This window comes from Oryza brachyantha, chromosome 6 (genome assembly GCF_000231095.2).
Source record: "Oryza brachyantha chromosome 6, ObraRS2, whole genome shotgun sequence".
Classification (NCBI taxonomy): domain Eukaryota; kingdom Viridiplantae; phylum Streptophyta; class Magnoliopsida; order Poales; family Poaceae; genus Oryza; species Oryza brachyantha.
In genome coordinates, this window is record NC_023168.2 from 14,136,766 (window position 1) to 14,155,471 (window position 18,706).

Sequence of the window (18,706 nt, forward strand, 5' to 3'; positions counted from 1 at the left end):
CTCAGCCCCTTGAATAATCCAAGCATGAGTTAAGCTAATATGGCAATGCACCATCTAAAAAAGAAGAGGGAGCTGGGACCTGCAGACTGGAGTAGAGGGAGAGAGACCTGCAGCGTCCTTCAGCGGAGCGGGCGGTGCCGGCGGGCTGCGGCAAAATGGTCGGCGGTTGGCAGCAACTGCGCCAGCGCCGGCGGCGGCCTCCAGCGGAGCGGGCAGCGCTGGCGGGATGCGGCGGAAGGCACGGCGCCGATGGCCGCGGGCTACGCCGGAGAGGGCTGCGTCAGCGGCGGGCTGTGGTGGAGGGGGCGGCCGGCCTTCGGCGAAGTAGGCGTTGGCAAACGCGGGCTGCGCCCGAGAGGCCGTCGGGTGCGGCGGGCTGTGGCGGAGGGGGCGGCGCCGGCGGTGGCCTTTGGCGAAGCGGGCGGCGATGGCCTTTGGCGAAGCGGGCGGCGATGGCCTCGGGCAGCGCTGGAGGGGACGGCGCTGGCGACGAACTTCGGCGATGGGGGCGGACCTGGCGGCGACGAACTTTGGTGGAGATGGCGCGAGGTCGGCGAAAAAAAAAAGCGCCACGGACTCTTTCCATGCGATCTTTTCCCCGCTAAATGAGATTGGGAGAGCTTACTGCGTTCTTAGATTTACGCTAGTTTTAGGCTTGGATTGGGAGCACCATTATTTTAGAAACGTTTTAGGATATCTGTTGGACCTCCGTTTTAATGCAAAACCAAAAAAAAAAAATGTTTTGAGAACATGTTTGGTTCACCGTTAGAGATGCTCTCATCTAGAGTAATTTTGGCCAAGGACGACGGCGGGAAACAACATGGAGAGCGACGAGGAGGAATAGGCGGAGAGGGCGGTGGCCATGATGCTACCTGTCACGAGGTCCTAGTCGAGCAACGGCTGGGATGCCACTGCCCTCCGCTCTTCTTCCTCTTCCATCTTCCTGATTTGGATTGTCCTTCCGTCCATTCTTCCAATGATGATCTTGCAAAATTGAAAATTTCTCGTCAATCCGGACACTTTCAGAACGATCATGGCAGGAAAAAATACATCAATCTTTTCTTTCAATTTCTTGTAAGATGTTGGATACGTTTAATGCAAATGTCGATCGAGGTGTCTCTTGCCGGAGGACCAACTATACTTAATGTCCTAGGCTCTCAGCCTTGGTTTGGACTGAGCTAACAAATAGGTTGGGTTGGTTCTGGGTTGGTTCAGATCCAGGAGGATATAAAGTGGATTGGGGTGGATTGGACTATTGATGTATTGCACCTCCAATGTAGGTTGGTATTGATCTGAAACCATTAACAGGTCTACCTCCAATATAGGTTGGATTTAATTTGCATCACTTAATCACAAAATCAGGTAAAATAACTACTCCAACTATTAAAATTATACAAAAATAACTCCCACAGCAGTATTGATGGTGGTTTTTCCAGACATGGCATCCATGTGGAAACGCTATTAGAAAAAAAAATCTCAAATGAGATCCACATATCATTGTTAATTTAAAAAAATAAAAGAATCTAGGAAGCCCACATGTTAGTTAGAGTGTTGGGGCCTACTTGTCATCCTCTCTCCCTCTCTTCTTCTGGTTACAATGGGATGTTGTGGAAGAGGAGGAGCGGATGGGATAGGAAAATGGGTTTGATGTTGAGAGAGTTCAACGGCGGCGGAGGTGGTGGTAGGTGATGGGCAATCAATGGGGATCATCGAGGAAGATGGAAAGGGAACCATTCGGATACGACAACTACGGTTTGTGCCCATGGTGTCATTGGCTGTGTTGCTAGGGGATAGGTAAACGGCGAGAGAGCTATGGGGATGTCACGACTAAGGTTTGGTGGCGAATGAACTGAAGAATGCACAATGTGGTTTACCGCATCAACCTGCTTTTGGGGATATGAGCTTGCAGATGTTGGCTTGTGGGCTAGCGATGAATGTTGGCCCAATGGATTAGCAAGAAGGCCCGCACTACTTGCATCCTTACATGCTAGGGCTGGAGTTTAGGTGGTATGTGCGTCTAGTGGGCGCTCCGGAAACTCACTGTCATTGATCTCCTCCTCTCGGACGAGTTTGAGGAGGGGACGTAAGGGTGTTGCATGGCGTGGATAGGGTGGGGCAAGGACGGAATATAAAGTAGGAAATGAAGAAGAGGGGGAGTTGACATGTAGGTCTTACTCTATTTGTTCTTTTTGTGATGACTAGACTACCACGTGGATATCACATCAGCAAAAACAACCGCCAACATAACCGAGGGAGTTATTTTGCGGTCTTAATTTAATTGTTTTAGGAGTCTTTTTATATGGTCGAGGGATATGAATTAAATCTGACCTACACTAAGAAATTCAAAATGAACTTATTCCTTGTAGCGAATGACCACAAGTTATTTTGGCCCATAGGAGTATTTTATTTTGGCCCGTGGCTGCGACTAATCCGGGCCGTCAGCCAAGAGTAAATTCGGACCATGACTGTGAGTACTTTCAGTCGTTACTTGCAAGCAAATTCGGCCCAAGTGATCGTATTTCGGCTAATGAGGGCGAGCAAATGAGGCCCGTTAAATTCGGTCCTTTTGTGTATGGAAAAATTAGTTCTGGATTGTGCAATAAATTCGGTCCATGATTCCATGTATTTTTCAGCCCATCGGAGTGAGTACAGGCGTGTAATTTTATCCCGTGAGAATGATTAATTTTGAGCAGACCCAATTGAGATACGGAAATTTCCAAATTAAAGTATCTGTCGGGAAAACAATGATTTTCGTACATGCGAGTAATTTAGGCCCCTAGGGCTAAGGGCGTGGAAATTTGGCCCATGTGTAATTTCAGCTCATACTTCTGCATAATTAGGCTCATCCATGTGCATAATTCAGACCATCAGCGCATGTGTTCTAGGCCCATAGATCCATGTAATTAGGCCTGTAAATATGCGTATTTTAGGCCCATAGATGCGATATTTTCGCCCAATATTTGGGCAAGCTTCATCGGCCCATTAGTAGACGAATTCTGTCCTTCCAGTACAGAAAACGGTCATTTTGCATCTCTCCGTTATCGATGAATCCTTCTCAACCCTAAAACCGGGCACGCCATCTCCGCGGTTTCGCAAACGGTTTATCTTCACGTGATGCATTGACAGACTATTGACGGCGGTCCAACTCGGTGACTGGTTTGGAATTTAAAAGAGATCAAGGTTCAAACGATATGTTCTTAAATATAAAATAATTTATAAATAAAATTTTTATATACATATTTTTAAAGATAATAGAAAAAAATAAAGATTACAAACGAACAAGCACTGAACAAACACATGATGGGCTCACTCATTACGTTGAGGAGTGGGCTAAACCTAATTAGTGCCTATGACTAACCTTGGTCTTATCCAATCAATAACAAAAGGGTATATATAAGGATAGTGTTATGTATGATTTTTCTTTGTTGATGTAATAAAATATTTTTTTATTATTCTATTTTCATTTTTATTCATTCTATGTAACAAAATTTTCTTACATAGATACTAAGAACCAACTTTAGTCTGCTGTCATGCATAACAACTAATTTTCTCTTTCCTCCTTTCTTTTTTCTTCATGTTATTATATTTGTTTATGTGACGATGAAGAAAGCTAGCTAATAATTGATTGTGTACTTGAAGACGAGAGAATTTGTGTTCAATACTATCAGCGCGATCTATCATTATCAAGATCATCATTTGGCTTAAAAAACAAATATTTACAAACGTAAAAATATGATTAAAAATTTTATATACGTGTGTTTAGCAATGTAAAAAGTAAATGATGAAAAAGAAAATAAGATGAAAACCCCAAAATCAACTCATGGGTCCTTTCACATGTAGCCTTACTTAACTCTTAAAAACTTTTAGCTTAAAAACCTATAAAGTTTTAGCTCACTTATTTTAGACCCAACCATTTAAATTTACAGGCAAAAATATTAGGCAAAAATCTTATCACCCTAGCTATCATGTAATGTCGGACTTTGATTAAGATCCGTTGTTGCATTGATGGGAAGTTGTAGGTCGTCAGCTTTGAACCGGTCACACAGGGTGGGATGAGGTTTTCTATGTTTGCCGGTCAATGCGCCGTGTCACGCAAAATCGCTTATGAAATCACCAAGGGAGTTGAGTTGAATTGATTTGGAAAATTGAGGAAGAAAGTGTGCCCGGTTTTACGGGTAAGAGATGTCATTCGGATGTATCAAATAGTTGAAGAAGGCAAGTTGATGTTGGGGCTGAACTGGCGGTTCATAGGCTTGGCCGCTTGGGAAAATTTAACGGAGGCTGTGGGTGCCAAAGAAAAATTTTTAGGGTTGTGATTCTTTGGCTTTTTTTTTGGGTAAAAGTCCAATGATATATTTATAAATGAAAAATAATCTATGAGTAACACTTTTATATATGTAATTTTAGCCAAGGCTAAAAAAATAAACTACGATAAAAAACCTTAAATTCTACTATAAATTTAAGGTTAAAAATTTAAAATTTAACTTATAAGAATAAACAGAAACGAAAAAGATAGGACTTTAGACTTTTTGATACAGTTTATAGGGCTTCAACGGTTTGTCCGGATGACGTTCAACCAACTAGAAATAAACATGGTTGTAATTGATGCTGAGGAGAAAAAAGAGTTTATCAAATTTGATTGTATTTTATTTTTGGTATATTCTTTTCTTTACTGGTTCCTAATATAAGCCAAGTAAAAGAAAAAAACCGTCGGCGAAAAGTACACAGGTTTTTGCGAAGGATGACACTGTCACTGTTCTAATTCTTATTATACTGGTATAGCAAAGTCTTATCCTGAAAAAGATGAAGTTGCTCTTTTCTAGCTTACCAGCCATTTTATTTCAAATGGGGTTACAGTTTTATTTCTCCATTTGAGTTTTTTTCTTTTTTTGCCTTCAGGAAAAAGGGTAAAAGCCGATGACGGAACGTCTCCGACTCTCAGTTTGTCTTGGTAACCTCATGAATAGCATTAGCCAGATAAGCAACATTTCCTGTAGTTACTCCAGCCATGCTGAAGGAGTAAAAATTAATCAAATTAGACTCAGCTCACTCATCAAATGCATACAAATATACCAGGACAACAGAATTAGGAGCCCTATATGAAAGATTGAGTACCTTATTCGCCCGTTACGAGTCATGTAGATATGGAATTCATTTGTTAAGCGATCAACTTGTTCAGGTGTCATCCCACTGTAGCAGAACATTCCAATCTGTCCACAAAATTCAATAATACTTTTACACTACAACTTAAAAACTAATTGCAGTAAGTTGCAAGCTAAAATTCCCATGTAAACTTGCATCAAATGTGGTTTTGATTGCTATTTACCTGATTAGTGATATGATCCCATGACATTGGTGAACCCAACTTTTCAAGGTTCTCTTTTAGTGCCTTCCGCATTCCAATGATGCGATCAGCCATACCCTAAGACAAATGGTAAAGAAGAAAATGCTCAGCATTAAACACACCAGTTCTTTTAATAATGACAATTTCATAAATTTTCTGTACTTTGAAAGGACTTGGAAGGATGAACTGTAACTACCTTGACCTCTTTCAGCCATAATTTTTTCAATTTCGGATCACCGAGAATAGTTGAAACAATTAACGCACCATGAACAGGTGGGTTGCTGTACATAGGTCTGGCTAGCTGTTGTAACTGGCTCTTCACAGCAACTGCTTGCATCTCATCATCACAAAGAATACTGCAGAAAGAGTTAAAATCAAGGCATGAAATGGGTTAGAAGGCCAGGCCTGCAGTAGCAAAAGCTAAAATGAACACATGAACTCTCTATTACATTCGTCGTCAAAAACATTGGTCTAAACTGCATGAGAAAAGGTTTGAAATAGCTTCATTTAAACTGCATGAGAAAAGGTTTGAAATAGCTTCAACTAATGGGTGCCATGATAAATCCAAAAACTTTTGTAATTCCCAAGGAAAAATCCCAGTTCATTCATAGAATGTGTGAAGTTTAAAATCTACCACTATATGGGACTGTCATGTAGCTGGTGAGTGCAGGACATAACCGCTATAAGACTGTCATGTAGCTGGAGAAATGGGCAAAACAGTTAAATACCCAGAACATACATTTTTTCTAGACAAAGGAAGCTTTATCTAAAAAATATCCAGAACATGCATAGCTAAAAGATATGAGAATAAGCTGTTGTGGAGGATAAAAAATGAATAATTATAATAGGGAAAATGAATACCTCAGGCAGCCTGCTCTTTGTCCATAAAGCCCCATGTTTTTTGCATATGACTGCGCACATCCAATTTGGTGTCCATCTTCAAGAAAGATTCGAATTGCCTTGGCATCTCTCTCTGGGTCACCACTAGCAAATCCTTGGTATGCCATGTCGAAAAATGGAAAATGATTCTTTACCTGAAAAGCATCAAGCAAAATGGAACTACTGTTACTGGCAAAAACAACACAAGGAAAGATCATTTACCATTTTGTCACCTTTCTGTACCTTGAACTGGTGGGATATCTCTCTCCATTGTTCCTCTGAAGGATCTACTCCAGTGGGATTATGTGCACAAGCATGAAGCAAAAAGAATGAACCATCTGGAGCATTCTGGGATGGCAAAGGAAATGATAAATGAAAATTAGTTGTAAACAACCTCCAGAGGATGAGAAGTATTTCATTGTTCAAATTCCAGATAAAAATTTTAAATTTTGTATTGGAGTTGCTGCAAGCTTGATTTGAGAAGGTAGGGAAGGTTTCCCATTTCTTAAAAAAAGACAATGAAATGGTTGGCATTCGACAACGCCCAGGAAAGCTGGCCAAGTCATTTTTAAGATTTCTCATGAACTCATAAATTACCTTGATATCTTCCATTAAGCCGGCAAAGTCAAGTCCTCTTGACTCTGGATGATAATAAGTAAATGTCCTTTGTGGTACTTGGGCATCCCTCCAAATATTGTGATGGCTGAAGAAGTTCAATAGCTTAGGTAGCATAATAATAGTGCAAACTACAAAACGTATGCTTAAAGAACATTCAAAGCTAAATAAATTCAAAAGTATAGGTAGCCCATGGAACATATCAATCAGAAAAACTGTATCTCAACAATCATTGAATTGCGTGAAAGTCGAAGTAGAATAGATCCCAACTCACTTGGCCCATGTAGGTGTGGGTATATAAATCTGTGATTCTGGCAAGAAACGCTTCTGGAAATCCGCAAACAGGCGACATGCACCAGTTCCTGAGAGAGCCTGGACTGCTGCAATCCTCTTGTCCTTGATGAACTCAGAGTCCTCCCCATAGGCCAGTTTAAGTGATTCTTCAATCATCTTGATGCTTCCTCCCATTGGAAGGTACTCCCTAATTTGAATTATTGATTGGTTTCATGATCAGAAGAACCCATTTTAAGCACTCATATTCTAGAATTTGGCACATACCCTAGTCAAATCAGAATTTTCTATAGTTTGATTTTTTTTAGAGAGTGGATAGAAATTCAGACTATATAGTTAGAAATACAGTGTAATTTGTAACTACATCATCTGACACACTAATTGCTACTCCCTCTGTTCTTAAATAGATGACATCCTAAAATGCATGCAGTGAACTCACAAAATCTTGTATCATCAATAGATGCAAAAATATTAGGATTTGACACGTAAAATAATATTAATACATTTGTCATAAAAACACCTTTATATAGTTATATCTTATATCAATATGACCTAAGATTTTAAGTAAAAAAGAACGGATGTACTACAAAAATATGTCAACATAATTTATATTGAAACTTTGGACTTTCTTTTTTTTGAAGCTAGTGGCAGGAGCTCTGCCTTTTCAAAACTTTGGACTTTCCAACGTATCCTACTCATCTGCACAGACATTGACCCTACAATAAAGTAATCGAGGTGAATTCACACACCATAAATTTCACATAGATCAGTTCATCAGCACCACTTGTTGAAGAGAGGTCAAATGAGGGATGCGATGCCATAAAACAAGTGGAATTTACGCATAATTTAGTCACAAAATTGCACATCAAGCTAGTAATTGCACATATAAAAGTTGGGGTCACATTAAATTATCTGACCAAGCAAACTTCCACCACAAACTAAAGCAAAGGAAAAGAAGAACAAGGGGAAAAGCCGGAACAACAACTGTTTTGCAATTCCACCAATAAAATGACTAGAATGCTGAGTGATACAGCCTGAGTCCTCAGGTATGCGAAGAAAATCTTGTGTCCTCGTGGACTCCAACCACCATGATTAGGATATGACTATTTTTTTACTGCGCCACCTGGAACACCGAAGAGTCATTCTTAAAAAACAAAAACAGGCAGCACTACCGCCGTTTCAAAACTCCACCATTATTTTCGTAAATAAATTTGTAAATATTTGAAGTAATAAACAATACTGAAACTATTACGAGGCTAAGAATTGAAAAAACTTTAAGTGGTCTCCTCAAAAGTTGGTCAAATTTTCATTAGTATCACTCAGTTGACGGTAACTATTGCTCCCTGGGTCAAAAAAAAAAACACTTGCAGATAAACCTAGATATCCAGATTTATCCGTAAAAATTGATCTTATTAGACAGATGGTGTATTACTATTAGAACAGAGATGATGTAAAAAAAGACATGTTAACATGATAGCATCGTATCAAGAATCAATACATCAGTCACCGTGGATTTGCTAGATAATGTTGGAATTGACAGATATTAATGCTTCTGCTAATTTTCTACCTTTTGAAAGTAACCGTAGAAAATTTTGGCCAGCCAAAGGTCGAACTCGCACATGATTGTTAATGGTTGAACATAAATGCAGGAAGCGTATGCAATATGTTGGGCTGTTGGCGTCCACATCAAACCATCAATGGATTCCCCAGGACCAAGAAAACTACTCCCACCAGCTAGCACTAGCAGTTTGCGATCACTCGGAAAGAGAATGAGAAAGAAAAAGAAAAAGGAAAAAAAAGAGAAAGTGATGAGTGGATCAGAAGAATGGGAGCTCACATGTTCATGTTCCCGGCGATCCGCCGCTCCGCCTCGCGCACGCACTCGAGCACGACGGGCTTCCCGCTGTCGTCCCGGTACGCGCCCTGCGGCGCGCGCACACAGTACACGCACAGCTCGGTGATCAATCGAGAGACAAAACTAAAGGCACGGAGGCGGCGGCGGCGCCGGACACACACAGATGATCAAACGAAGGGGGAGGAGGAGGAGGAGGGTACGTACGACGCCGACGTTCACTTTGTCCGGGGAGGGGTCGGCGAGGAACGCCTCGGTGACGCCGAGGATGGGGTCCTTGGCGGCCGGCTCCACGTGGCCGAACCACGACGCCGTCCACCTCGCCCCCACCAGCCGCCGCCGCGACCCAGCGATGGCGGCGGCCGCGGCTGCCCGTGACATCGCCATCGTGCGGTCAGCCGGCGGGACGACAGCGCGCGCACGCAGACACCGACACACGTAAGGAGAAGAAGGCGGCGGCGGCGATCGGAGGAGAGAGAGAAGCCGAGAAAAGGGAGGTGGTGATCGCGGTGACCTGGATTCCGCGGAACCAAAAGCGGGCGGGGTGCTGCGTGCTCTGCCCGGGCCGCCGTCGTATTCTCTCCGCTTTGAGGGGGCGGAGGCGGGTGACCCATCACGTGACACTGCGTGTGGGGGTCCACCGGCTTGATGGATGCTCGCCTCGTTCAGGATCTCTCGAGAAGCCGCGGCTTTCCTTCTGCCCTCGTAACCCTGTTCTGTTTCTGAATTTTGTTTTAGTGACCTCGCTTGTTTGATTGAGCCAGGTTTGGAGCTAATCTGGGGTCACGGGACGGGGTCAGGTTATCGAGAGAGAGAAATATAGTACTGTCCAATTACAAAATGCGTCACCGACCTGGCACGATGGTGTTCAAAATTGTTGTATGGACAGCACGTGCAATCAAACAGTGATCCAGCGGCAGGGCTGGGTTACATCTTACAACGGGCGCCCATAGAGTCGCAAAGCGAGCTCAGAAGCTCGTCACACTCTACACTAATCAAGGGCCTGTGCGGTTTAGAGGAGTTTTTGCAAAATAAAATGAAATATTGGAAGAATCGAATGGTTTCGTGCGTTTCAAAAGAGCCATATTCTCGCATCGTCGTTTCAATTTGTTTCATCATCCCGTACATTGGATCATATGGCAATGTCATTACAAATATATATATGGGGCGATCTTTTGGCGTTTTCGAAAAAAACAAATGATATTGCAAATGAAAAATAATTTATAAATAATACTTTTATATATATGTTTTTAGCGATATAAAAATTAAGACTGAAAAAATAAACTATGATAAAAATCACAAAATTAACACTAAATGTAATGTTGAAAAATTATACTTTAGCTTATAGGCATAAAAAAAGCAAAAAAAATAAGGGTGGTGATATAACTTTTACGTAAAAAAAAGGCAAAATAAAGTTTTCACATAACATTCACAAGTATTTTTGTTGTGACCCAAAGTCATGAACTAGAAAGTGAATAGACGACGAAAGACAACTTTCTTCGTGAACTCATATATATAAATGCTCAAATACCCAAGTAATGTATTTCTTAAATAACTTCGTTTTTACATAGATGTGGTATGAGCTTTCATGGTCTCAGGATCCTTTGAAAAGTTACAAGAGTATCCTTTGATCTACATGAGATGTATAAGAGTAGTACGATAATGTATGTAACGTCTTAGAACCACGCCGTGAGTTGTTTCTAATACTTGCGTATTGGTTCCTAGTTATCTTGGAGAGAATATCATGTAGAAACATAGCCAATAGGTTTCGTATTTTCCATTATCGAAACTCCTCTCCTCGAGTACCTGATTTGTTGCACCTTCACTTAACATCTGCCTATATTTTTCTTGCGAGAACATTCAAACCAACAAGTTAGGTACCTCAGGCATATATAAGAGTTGAGCACAGTATATACATAGAAAGGTCGAAAACTCCAACATACCTAGGGAAGTAGAACATTCTAACATGTTTATAGAAGATGAATATTCCAATCATGCTTATGGAGGTTGAACATTTCAACATGCCTCTTGCTCATTGCACAAATAGAGGTGAGGTGACTCTATACCAATAATGTTGACTTTTGAATATGCAATTTTACTACAGTTTATTCAAAATAATTATAATATCATTTATTTCATTGTTACTTGTTTTATATCTAGAAGTATTTTAAACACCATATATATTCAATTATTTATACTAGGTTTTTGAATTTGTCACCTTTAATGGGATAACTGATCAAACATCGAGTTTAAAAGAAAAACATCATACTTTAAAACACGTAAGATTGAGCAGTCCATTTAACGCTTAAAGTCCAATATATAAACCCTAATTGCAAGCCTCCCATACCTCTAATGGCACACCATGCAAAATAAGCTACAAGTCTCTATGACCCACTATTTCCTTCTTTTGACATAATTTACAAAATTCAGACCCACCCTAGTTCCCTTTAAAGTGAACTAACTGCACAAGGTAATATATTTATCTATCTCTATCTACCGTAAACACACTAGATAACTCTCATTCTCCCATCTAATCACTGATTCCTGACAATAAATCGCATCATCTTCAGTGAAGTATCACCTGAACTCTAATTCCCAATTACGTCACTTCATAAATTCTTTCACGGAGCGTGTTTGCTGCCTGCGGATCCTATAAATCTTGCACTACTGCATCAAACATCTCCCAGGAAGGATGTACTAGCTCCATTATTTACCTTTTTCCCTCACAAAATATATTTCATTTCATGTAACCCTTTTTCCAGAACTGCGAGGCACCTATAGATGAGCTCGGAAGAAGGAAGCCATTTGATTAAGATATTTGCTCCTAAGCAATTCAAACCACATATCTGAGGAACTCTTCTCCAGTTCAGTAGTCCAGGGACTTGAGAACATATGTTCATAGCTCTGGTATCCATGAATCTTCGACCACTATACTTATTTCTGGCAAGCTCTTTAGGCCTACTAAAATGCAAAGAACAGTGGTCCAGTTAAATGGAGCTCCACCCCTTTGCAGCAGGAAGAGGGGGGATGCTCTGCTCATTCCTGAAGAAGTCATCAGGATCAACCATGGCCTTCACCGCTGCCAACCTCTCGAAATTGCCCTTGAAATACTTCTCGCCCCAAATCCTACCCTTCGTGTAGCTCGTTACATTGCCCTCAATCTCATTCCTGCCAAGATCGATGTCCCTGTAATTGACATAGCCAGTTCTTGGGTTCTTGGACACGTACGGCCCCATCACGTTGTACAGTCCTTTGACCCAGCTCAGATGCTTCTCCAATGTCCCTGCTCCGTGCTCGAACCAGAACGAGTAGTACTGGAGGTTGTACAGGTTACCCTTGCGGTGCGGGAACGGGGTCGCCGCCGGCGAGACGCGGGCCATCTCGCCGCCGTATGGGTCCAGGATGAGCAGCCCGGCGTCGTGCTCCTCCAGCCATGCCCATGTGCTCTCCCAGATGTGGCTTGGGATGGGCTCTTGGACGTAGTCGGATTTGGCCTTAAAGTATCTGTCCGGCTTGGTGCCCCTGTCCAGGAGCAGCTCCAGTGGCTCGGAGCTGGAGTAGAAGGCGAAGTAGACGGTAGATTGGACCCAGGTTATCTCCTCGCAGTCCGATTGCGTCATCCCGAGCTCCGGGAAGCGGGCTCGCATGAGGCGGGCGAGGCGGCTGCACCGGCCAAGGAACAGGGACTCGAACTGCGCGTGATGGCTCTGCACGACGACACGGAGGATGATGTCCCCAGGGAGGGACGGCGAAATCTCTTGCCATTTGGTGATGAGGTCGGTGGCGGACTGGTTCCGTGCGCGGCGGATGGTGAACACGGTGACCGTCTCCGGCACGCGGATGAGCCGGAGCTTCCAGGACAGCACGACGCCGAAGCTCTCGCCGCCGCCGCCCCTGATGGCCCAGAAGAGGTCCTCCCCCATGGTGGTCCTGTTCAGGAGCTGGCCGTCGGCGTCCACTAGGACGGCGTCGAGGACGTTGTCCGCCGCGAGGCCGTACTGGCGCATCAGGGTGCCGAATCCGCCGCCGCTGATGTGGCCGCCGACGCCGACGGTCGGGCAGATCCCGGCCGGGAACGCGAGCGTGCGGCTCGCGGCGCCCACCGCGTAGTAGAGCTCGCCGAGCGTGGCGCCGGACCCGACCCACGCCTCGGCGCGCTCCGCATCCACGCGGACCTCGCGGAGCGCCGCGAGGTCGAGCACCGCGAACCGCTCGCGCCGGTCGAGGGACATGTACGAGAGCCCCTCGTAGTCGTGGCCCCCGCTGCGCGCGCGGACGCGGACACCGTGGCGGCGGCCGCACCGCACCGCGGCCTGGGCGTGGCTCGCCTCGGCGGCCGCGACGATGGCGAGCGGCGTCGGCGTCCCCGGCGCTACGAAGCGGAGGTTCCGTACCGAGGAGACGAGCGCCGCGGCGTAGGACGGGGAGCCCCGGGTGTGGACCAGCCGTTGCGGGACAGCGGCCCAGAGGCAGCGGAGGAACGCGGCGTCATCGCCGGCGACGGACGAGACGGCGGCGATGCCGCGGCTGCAGGAGAGCGCGAGCGCGAGCGCGCAGAGGATGACGACGAGGAGCCGGCGTGACGCCGGTGGCGTCGTTGACATGTTCGGTTCTGCTCCGGGGCTTTCTCGTGTCACCAACGTCGATCAGATGATAATCTGGGATTAGTGGGATCGAAATGATCGACATATTGGAAGAGTGGTCGTGTTGTCGACTAGAGGTGGCCGTTCGGTCAACTCGATTAATTCGGTTTGTTTTTCTTTTCGATTTCAAAGAAAATTCAATTATCTAAAATTCAAAATGAAATTATGTTAAAAGAACTTAATCGTATCGTTCGGTTTCGATTAATTAGGTTCGGTGTTACGACCGAAATATATGACAGGTTGAGATGATTAAAAAATCAACGAAATAATACAGTACTCATGGCATTTTCCATCATTTATGACATATTTTATAAATTAAACATACAATGTAATAGTTTATCAAGATAACATCAATCTTGCTCTTACTTCTAAAAATATGTGTAACAGTTTATCCAAATTTAATGCTCTATACCTTCTATTATAATAACCATCTAAAAAGATTGCTCGTCTATAGAACTTTAACACGTATCTGTATTACATACTATCGTATTATACCTAACTATATTTGTTAATATAGATAAACCACTCATTCTTCTTTAAACATATAACTCTATCATATACGGATGTTTAAAGATGAAAGATAGGTTAGAGGGACCATATTTTTATAATTTCTAGTCTATTATGTGGATGAAGTATATGATACATAAGCTATTAAGCCGTTAGATATGCTTTTATCCTCTAACTCATCAAAATTACAATAGCCATATGATCTTTTCCCTAATTCCAATTAGCTCAGTTATTTCAATTAGTGGAATTAATTTTGGTCAGCGAAAATGTTAACCGAATATTTATCCAAAAATTTTGATCTCCATCATTTTAATTTCGTTTAGTTCGATTCCGTTCCTCCATCTTGGTTATTTCCCCCACACCCGTGTAGATGTGGGTCAGACCGAGAAGAGCTGGCCAGTGGCCAACATGAAAGGGGAATTCCAGAAGTACAGAGAAAATGCGCAGTAGAAATATACACGCGTCATATCTGTTTCGCTATTTGCCACACTCGACCCCACCTATTAATTACTCAATTTGATCGTTAAATATTGACGTCGGTAACTTTAGATATGATGCTGACAGTTGATCTTATCTTTTATTTATATATAAACAGTACCTCCGCTTCTAACTTTATGCAAATTCAACGATGATAAATGTATAAGTTATATATATATGTCTACATCCATTAGCATCTATATAAATATATATGAATCTAAATAAGACTAAAAAATTTTACATTATGAAACAGATAGGGTATTATTTATTTTATTATAATGTGTTTAATTATTTGAGGGATTTTTAAGCATCACATATTGTTTTATATATTTGTAATAATTTTTTAATAAGATAAATAGTCAAAATCATCAAGAGCGAAGTACACAGCATCAAATATTTATTACTCAATCGAGTATGAGCAAGTGGCTATCTAATTGGTACTCCTTCGGTTCTGAGTACACCGGTGGTCTTTATACTTGTATATAGGTGTCATCTAGGTGACTGAACTCCCAAAATATATTTTTAGGTTACCGAACTTGTCTGGGGGTGTTATATAGGTCCAAACGAGCTCCAACCCGCTCCATACGTTGACGTGGCATGCCACGGTGGTGCCTACATATTGGTGGTGCCATGTGGGTCCCACATGTCAGTTTCACTCTCTCCTCCTTATTTTTTTCTCTCCCTTCTCGTAGGCGTCACCGTGACATGCTACATCAGCGGATAGAGCAGGTCAGAGCCCGTTTGGATTTATATGATACCCCCGGATAAGTTCGGGGACCAAAAATGCATTTTGAGAGTTCAGTGACCAAGATGACACATGCATATAAGTTTAGAGACCGCTATTGCACTTCACTCTTGAAAAAACTATGCGCGCACACGCTCCCATTCTATAAGAAAGTTACTTCAAAAATCATATTAATCTATTTTTCAATTTTTTATATCTAATAATTAATTAATCATACACTAATTTTTTGCACCGGGTGAGAGAACTTCAGCCGAACGCGGCCCAAGACGACGCTCACGAACTGATGTGAGGTATAATTGGTGTCTAGACTGCTGATTTATCAATTTAGGTGTTGTTTTAGCATCTACCGTAGTAACAAAATGATTGTTTGGTTGAAATTAAACGTAAGCGCAACAATTTTTTAACGATTGAAAAATAATACTCCGTAACTCATAAGTAAAACTTTTATATATGTGCTTTTAGCGATTAAAAGCAAATATTAAAAAATACTACAATTAAAAAACTCTAAAATCAAAGTTAAATTTAAGTTTTAAAATTTAAAATTTAACTGTTTATAAGTATAACCGAAAAGATGAATACACAGTTATATCTTTCGTCTCTTCTTTCCTTCGGGTTGGTGCTTCTTACGTTCCGGAAGCATGTTCTAGCACTATTATAAAGTTTTACTGACAACTTACTTAAAAGTGTATGCTCGTCGGTACAACTTTATGTAAACAGATGATAAAAATCAAAAAAGAGAAAATAACAGTTTGGCTTTAGTTTTTTTCTCTTTGGGTTTTTTTTCAATGGCCCTTTATTTAGTAACAAAACTCTTTGCTTCTGATCCATATCCTTTCTACGGCATGTGGGCTTTTATTGTACCAATGAGAATTGGAATACACGGACTCCCCTTGCGTTAGTCCTATTAACTATGGGCTTCTTTTCAGCGAGGTCCGGGTGGGCTATCGGCTTTGTTCGTGCAACAATACTAGGGGACCGGCATGAGCGCTGCGCGTGGGATACTGTAGATGACATGCGTCTCAATCGTATGACTGAAAAAAAAAAAAAGAAAGGTATATGATCGGTACTTAAACTAAACTTATGATGCAGTACTATTTAGGTCTATAAGATTAAAAAATGTATGTTTAGGTCCATGAACTTATTTTAATATACCATCCAGGTGCATGAACTTGTTTTAATGTACTGTCTAAGTCCATGAAGTTGTTTTAATGTATCATCCAGATTCATAATTTTAGACGTTAAAATGAGCTCATGAACCTAAACGTGTATTTTTTAAATTTATGAATCTAAGTGATATCGCGCCATAAGTTTAAGTGCTAGCCATGTACTTTACTAAAAAAATGCTGAAACTCTAAATTTTTTCGGCCGGCTATCAGCTAGATAGTCCCAAAAAAATATTTATCAAAATGTGGAGAGGGATCATCGAGGTGGACACATGCCAATAGGAGAGCATTCTATCTCGGAAGTGGTGGGATGCTCTGCTCGTTCTCGAAGAAGTTGTCAGGATCCACCTTGGCCTTCACCGCCGCCAGCCTCTGGAAGTTCGCCTTGAAGTAGGCCTCCCCCCAAACCCTCGCCTTCTCGTAGCTCGCCACGCCGGCGCCGGCGCCGGCGACGTCGTTCACGCCGAGGTCCAGGTCCCTGTAGTTGACGTACGCGCCCCTGGGGTTCTTGGACACGTACGGCTCCATCTCCCTGTAGAGCCCTCTGATCCAGCCTATGTGCTTCTCCGCCGCCGCCGTCCCGCTCTCCGACCAGAACCCGTAGTACTGGATGTTGTAGAGCTCCTGCCGGTGCGGGAACGGCGTCGCCGCCGGCGCGACGCGGGCCATCTCGCCGCCGTAGGGGTCGAGGATGAGCAGCCCGGCGCCGTCCTTGAGGAGCCAGCTCCAGGTGCTCTCCCACACGTGGCTGGGCATGGGTTCATGGACGTAGTCGGACTTGGCCTTGAAGTACCTGTCCGGCCTCCCCGTGCCCCTGTCCAGGAGCATCGCCAATGGCTTCCCCGTGCCGTAGAACGCGAAGTAGAGCACGGACTGGATCCACGTCATCTCGATGCAGTCGCTCGCCGTCACGCCGAGCTCCGGGAAGCTCGCGGCCATGGCGGCGACGAGGCCGGCGCGCGCGCCGAGGTACAGGGACTCGAACTGGGCGTCCTGGTTCTGCACCACGACGCGGAGGAAGACGTCGCTGGGGAGGGAGGGGGCTACTTGCTGCCACCTAGTGAGGAGGTAGCTGGCGGACTGGTTTCTTGACCGGTGGACCTTGAACACCGTGACGGTGGCAGGCACGGGCACGAGACGGAGCTTCCAGGACACGACGATGCCGAAGTTCCCGCCGCCGCCGCCTCGGATGGCCCAGAAGAGGTCTTCACCCATGGCGGCTCTGTTGAGGAGCCTCCCCGTGGCGTCAACTATGGTGGCGTCGAGGACGAGGTCGGAGGCGAGTCCGTGCTTCCGCAGCATCAGGCCGAACCCGCCGCCGCTGAGGAACCCGCCGACGCCGACCGTCGGACCGACGCTGCCGGGGAACCCAAGGCGCGAGCTCTTGTTGGCGATGGCGTAGTACACCTCGCCGAGCGTCGCGCCGGAGCCGACCCACGCCGTCCGGCGGCGGACGTCGACGCGGACCTCGCGGAGCGCCCCGGCCAGGTCGACGACGGCGAAGGCGCGGGCCGCGTCGAGGCTGCGGTAGGACAGGCCCTCGTAGTCATGCCCGCCGCTGCGTGACCGGACGGGGACGCCGTGGCGGACGCCGCAGCGCACGGCGGCCTGGACGTGCGAGGCGTCGGTGGCCTCGACGACCGCGACCGGCGTCGGGGTGGCCGGCGTGTCGAAGAGGAGGTTCTTGATGGAGGACTCGAGCACGGACTGGTACGACCGGGACGCGCGCATGTACACGACGCCGGGAGGGAGGCTCGCGGCGAGGCAGTCCAGGAAGCCGGCGGTCTGGTTCGCCGGAGGAGCGGCTCCGGCGCCGCCGTGGTGCAAGACGGAAATGCAGCTCGCGAGCAGAGCAAACGCGAAGCTCATCGCCGCGGCCATCTTGCATTGGTGCAACTAGCTCGCAGCTGTTATTTGCAACTATTTATAATTAGCTTGGCAAATGGAAGTCATTACTCATTAATTGGATGCTAAATTGAACCAAGTCAGAATCAGAGGGCGTACTACGTATATATTGGCGGTTTGCTCTTGCTTCTAGAAAACTAAAACTACACCGGTGTCAGTCAGAAACACGCAGGTTCAGATTCGACCCGTTGCAGTATTCGAAAAAAAAAGATTCGACCGGTTGCCATTTGGCAAAACCAGGTTGATATTCTACGACTTTAGGGTTCAGCGAAAACTACTTTTGTT

At 44.4% G+C, this 18,706-nt stretch overlaps 3 protein-coding genes across 3 annotated transcripts; all 3 read right to left on the reverse strand.

Annotated features, from left to right (window-relative positions):
* Positions 1–4,699: 4,699 nt before the first annotated feature.
* LOC102715862 (aspartate aminotransferase, mitochondrial-like) lies at positions 4,700–9,567 on the reverse strand. The gene is made up of 10 exons (XM_006656086.3): positions 9,189–9,567; positions 8,967–9,052; positions 7,113–7,319; positions 6,821–6,926; positions 6,467–6,571; positions 6,206–6,378; positions 5,541–5,700; positions 5,327–5,422; positions 5,116–5,210; positions 4,700–5,011 (listed from the first exon to the last, which is right to left on the reverse strand). The coding sequence occupies exons 1-10, from the start codon at positions 9,366–9,368 to the stop codon at positions 4,939–4,941; spliced, it is 1,281 nt and encodes a 426-aa protein (XP_006656149.3). The 5' UTR covers positions 9,369–9,567; the 3' UTR covers positions 4,700–4,938.
* A 1,683-nt stretch (positions 9,568–11,250) lies between these two features.
* Positions 11,251–13,659, reverse strand: LOC102708628 (berberine bridge enzyme-like Cyn d 4). Its single transcript, XM_015838663.2, has one exon. The coding sequence runs from the start codon at positions 13,583–13,585 to the stop codon at positions 11,969–11,971; it is 1,617 nt and encodes a 538-aa protein (XP_015694149.2). The 5' UTR covers positions 13,586–13,659; the 3' UTR covers positions 11,251–11,968.
* A 3,044-nt stretch (positions 13,660–16,703) lies between these two features.
* Positions 16,704–18,402, reverse strand: LOC102708906 (berberine bridge enzyme-like Cyn d 4). The gene has a single exon (XM_040525504.1). The coding sequence runs from the start codon at positions 18,395–18,397 to the stop codon at positions 16,808–16,810; it is 1,590 nt and encodes a 529-aa protein (XP_040381438.1). The 5' UTR covers positions 18,398–18,402; the 3' UTR covers positions 16,704–16,807.
* Between the last annotated feature and the right edge of the window lie 304 nt (positions 18,403–18,706).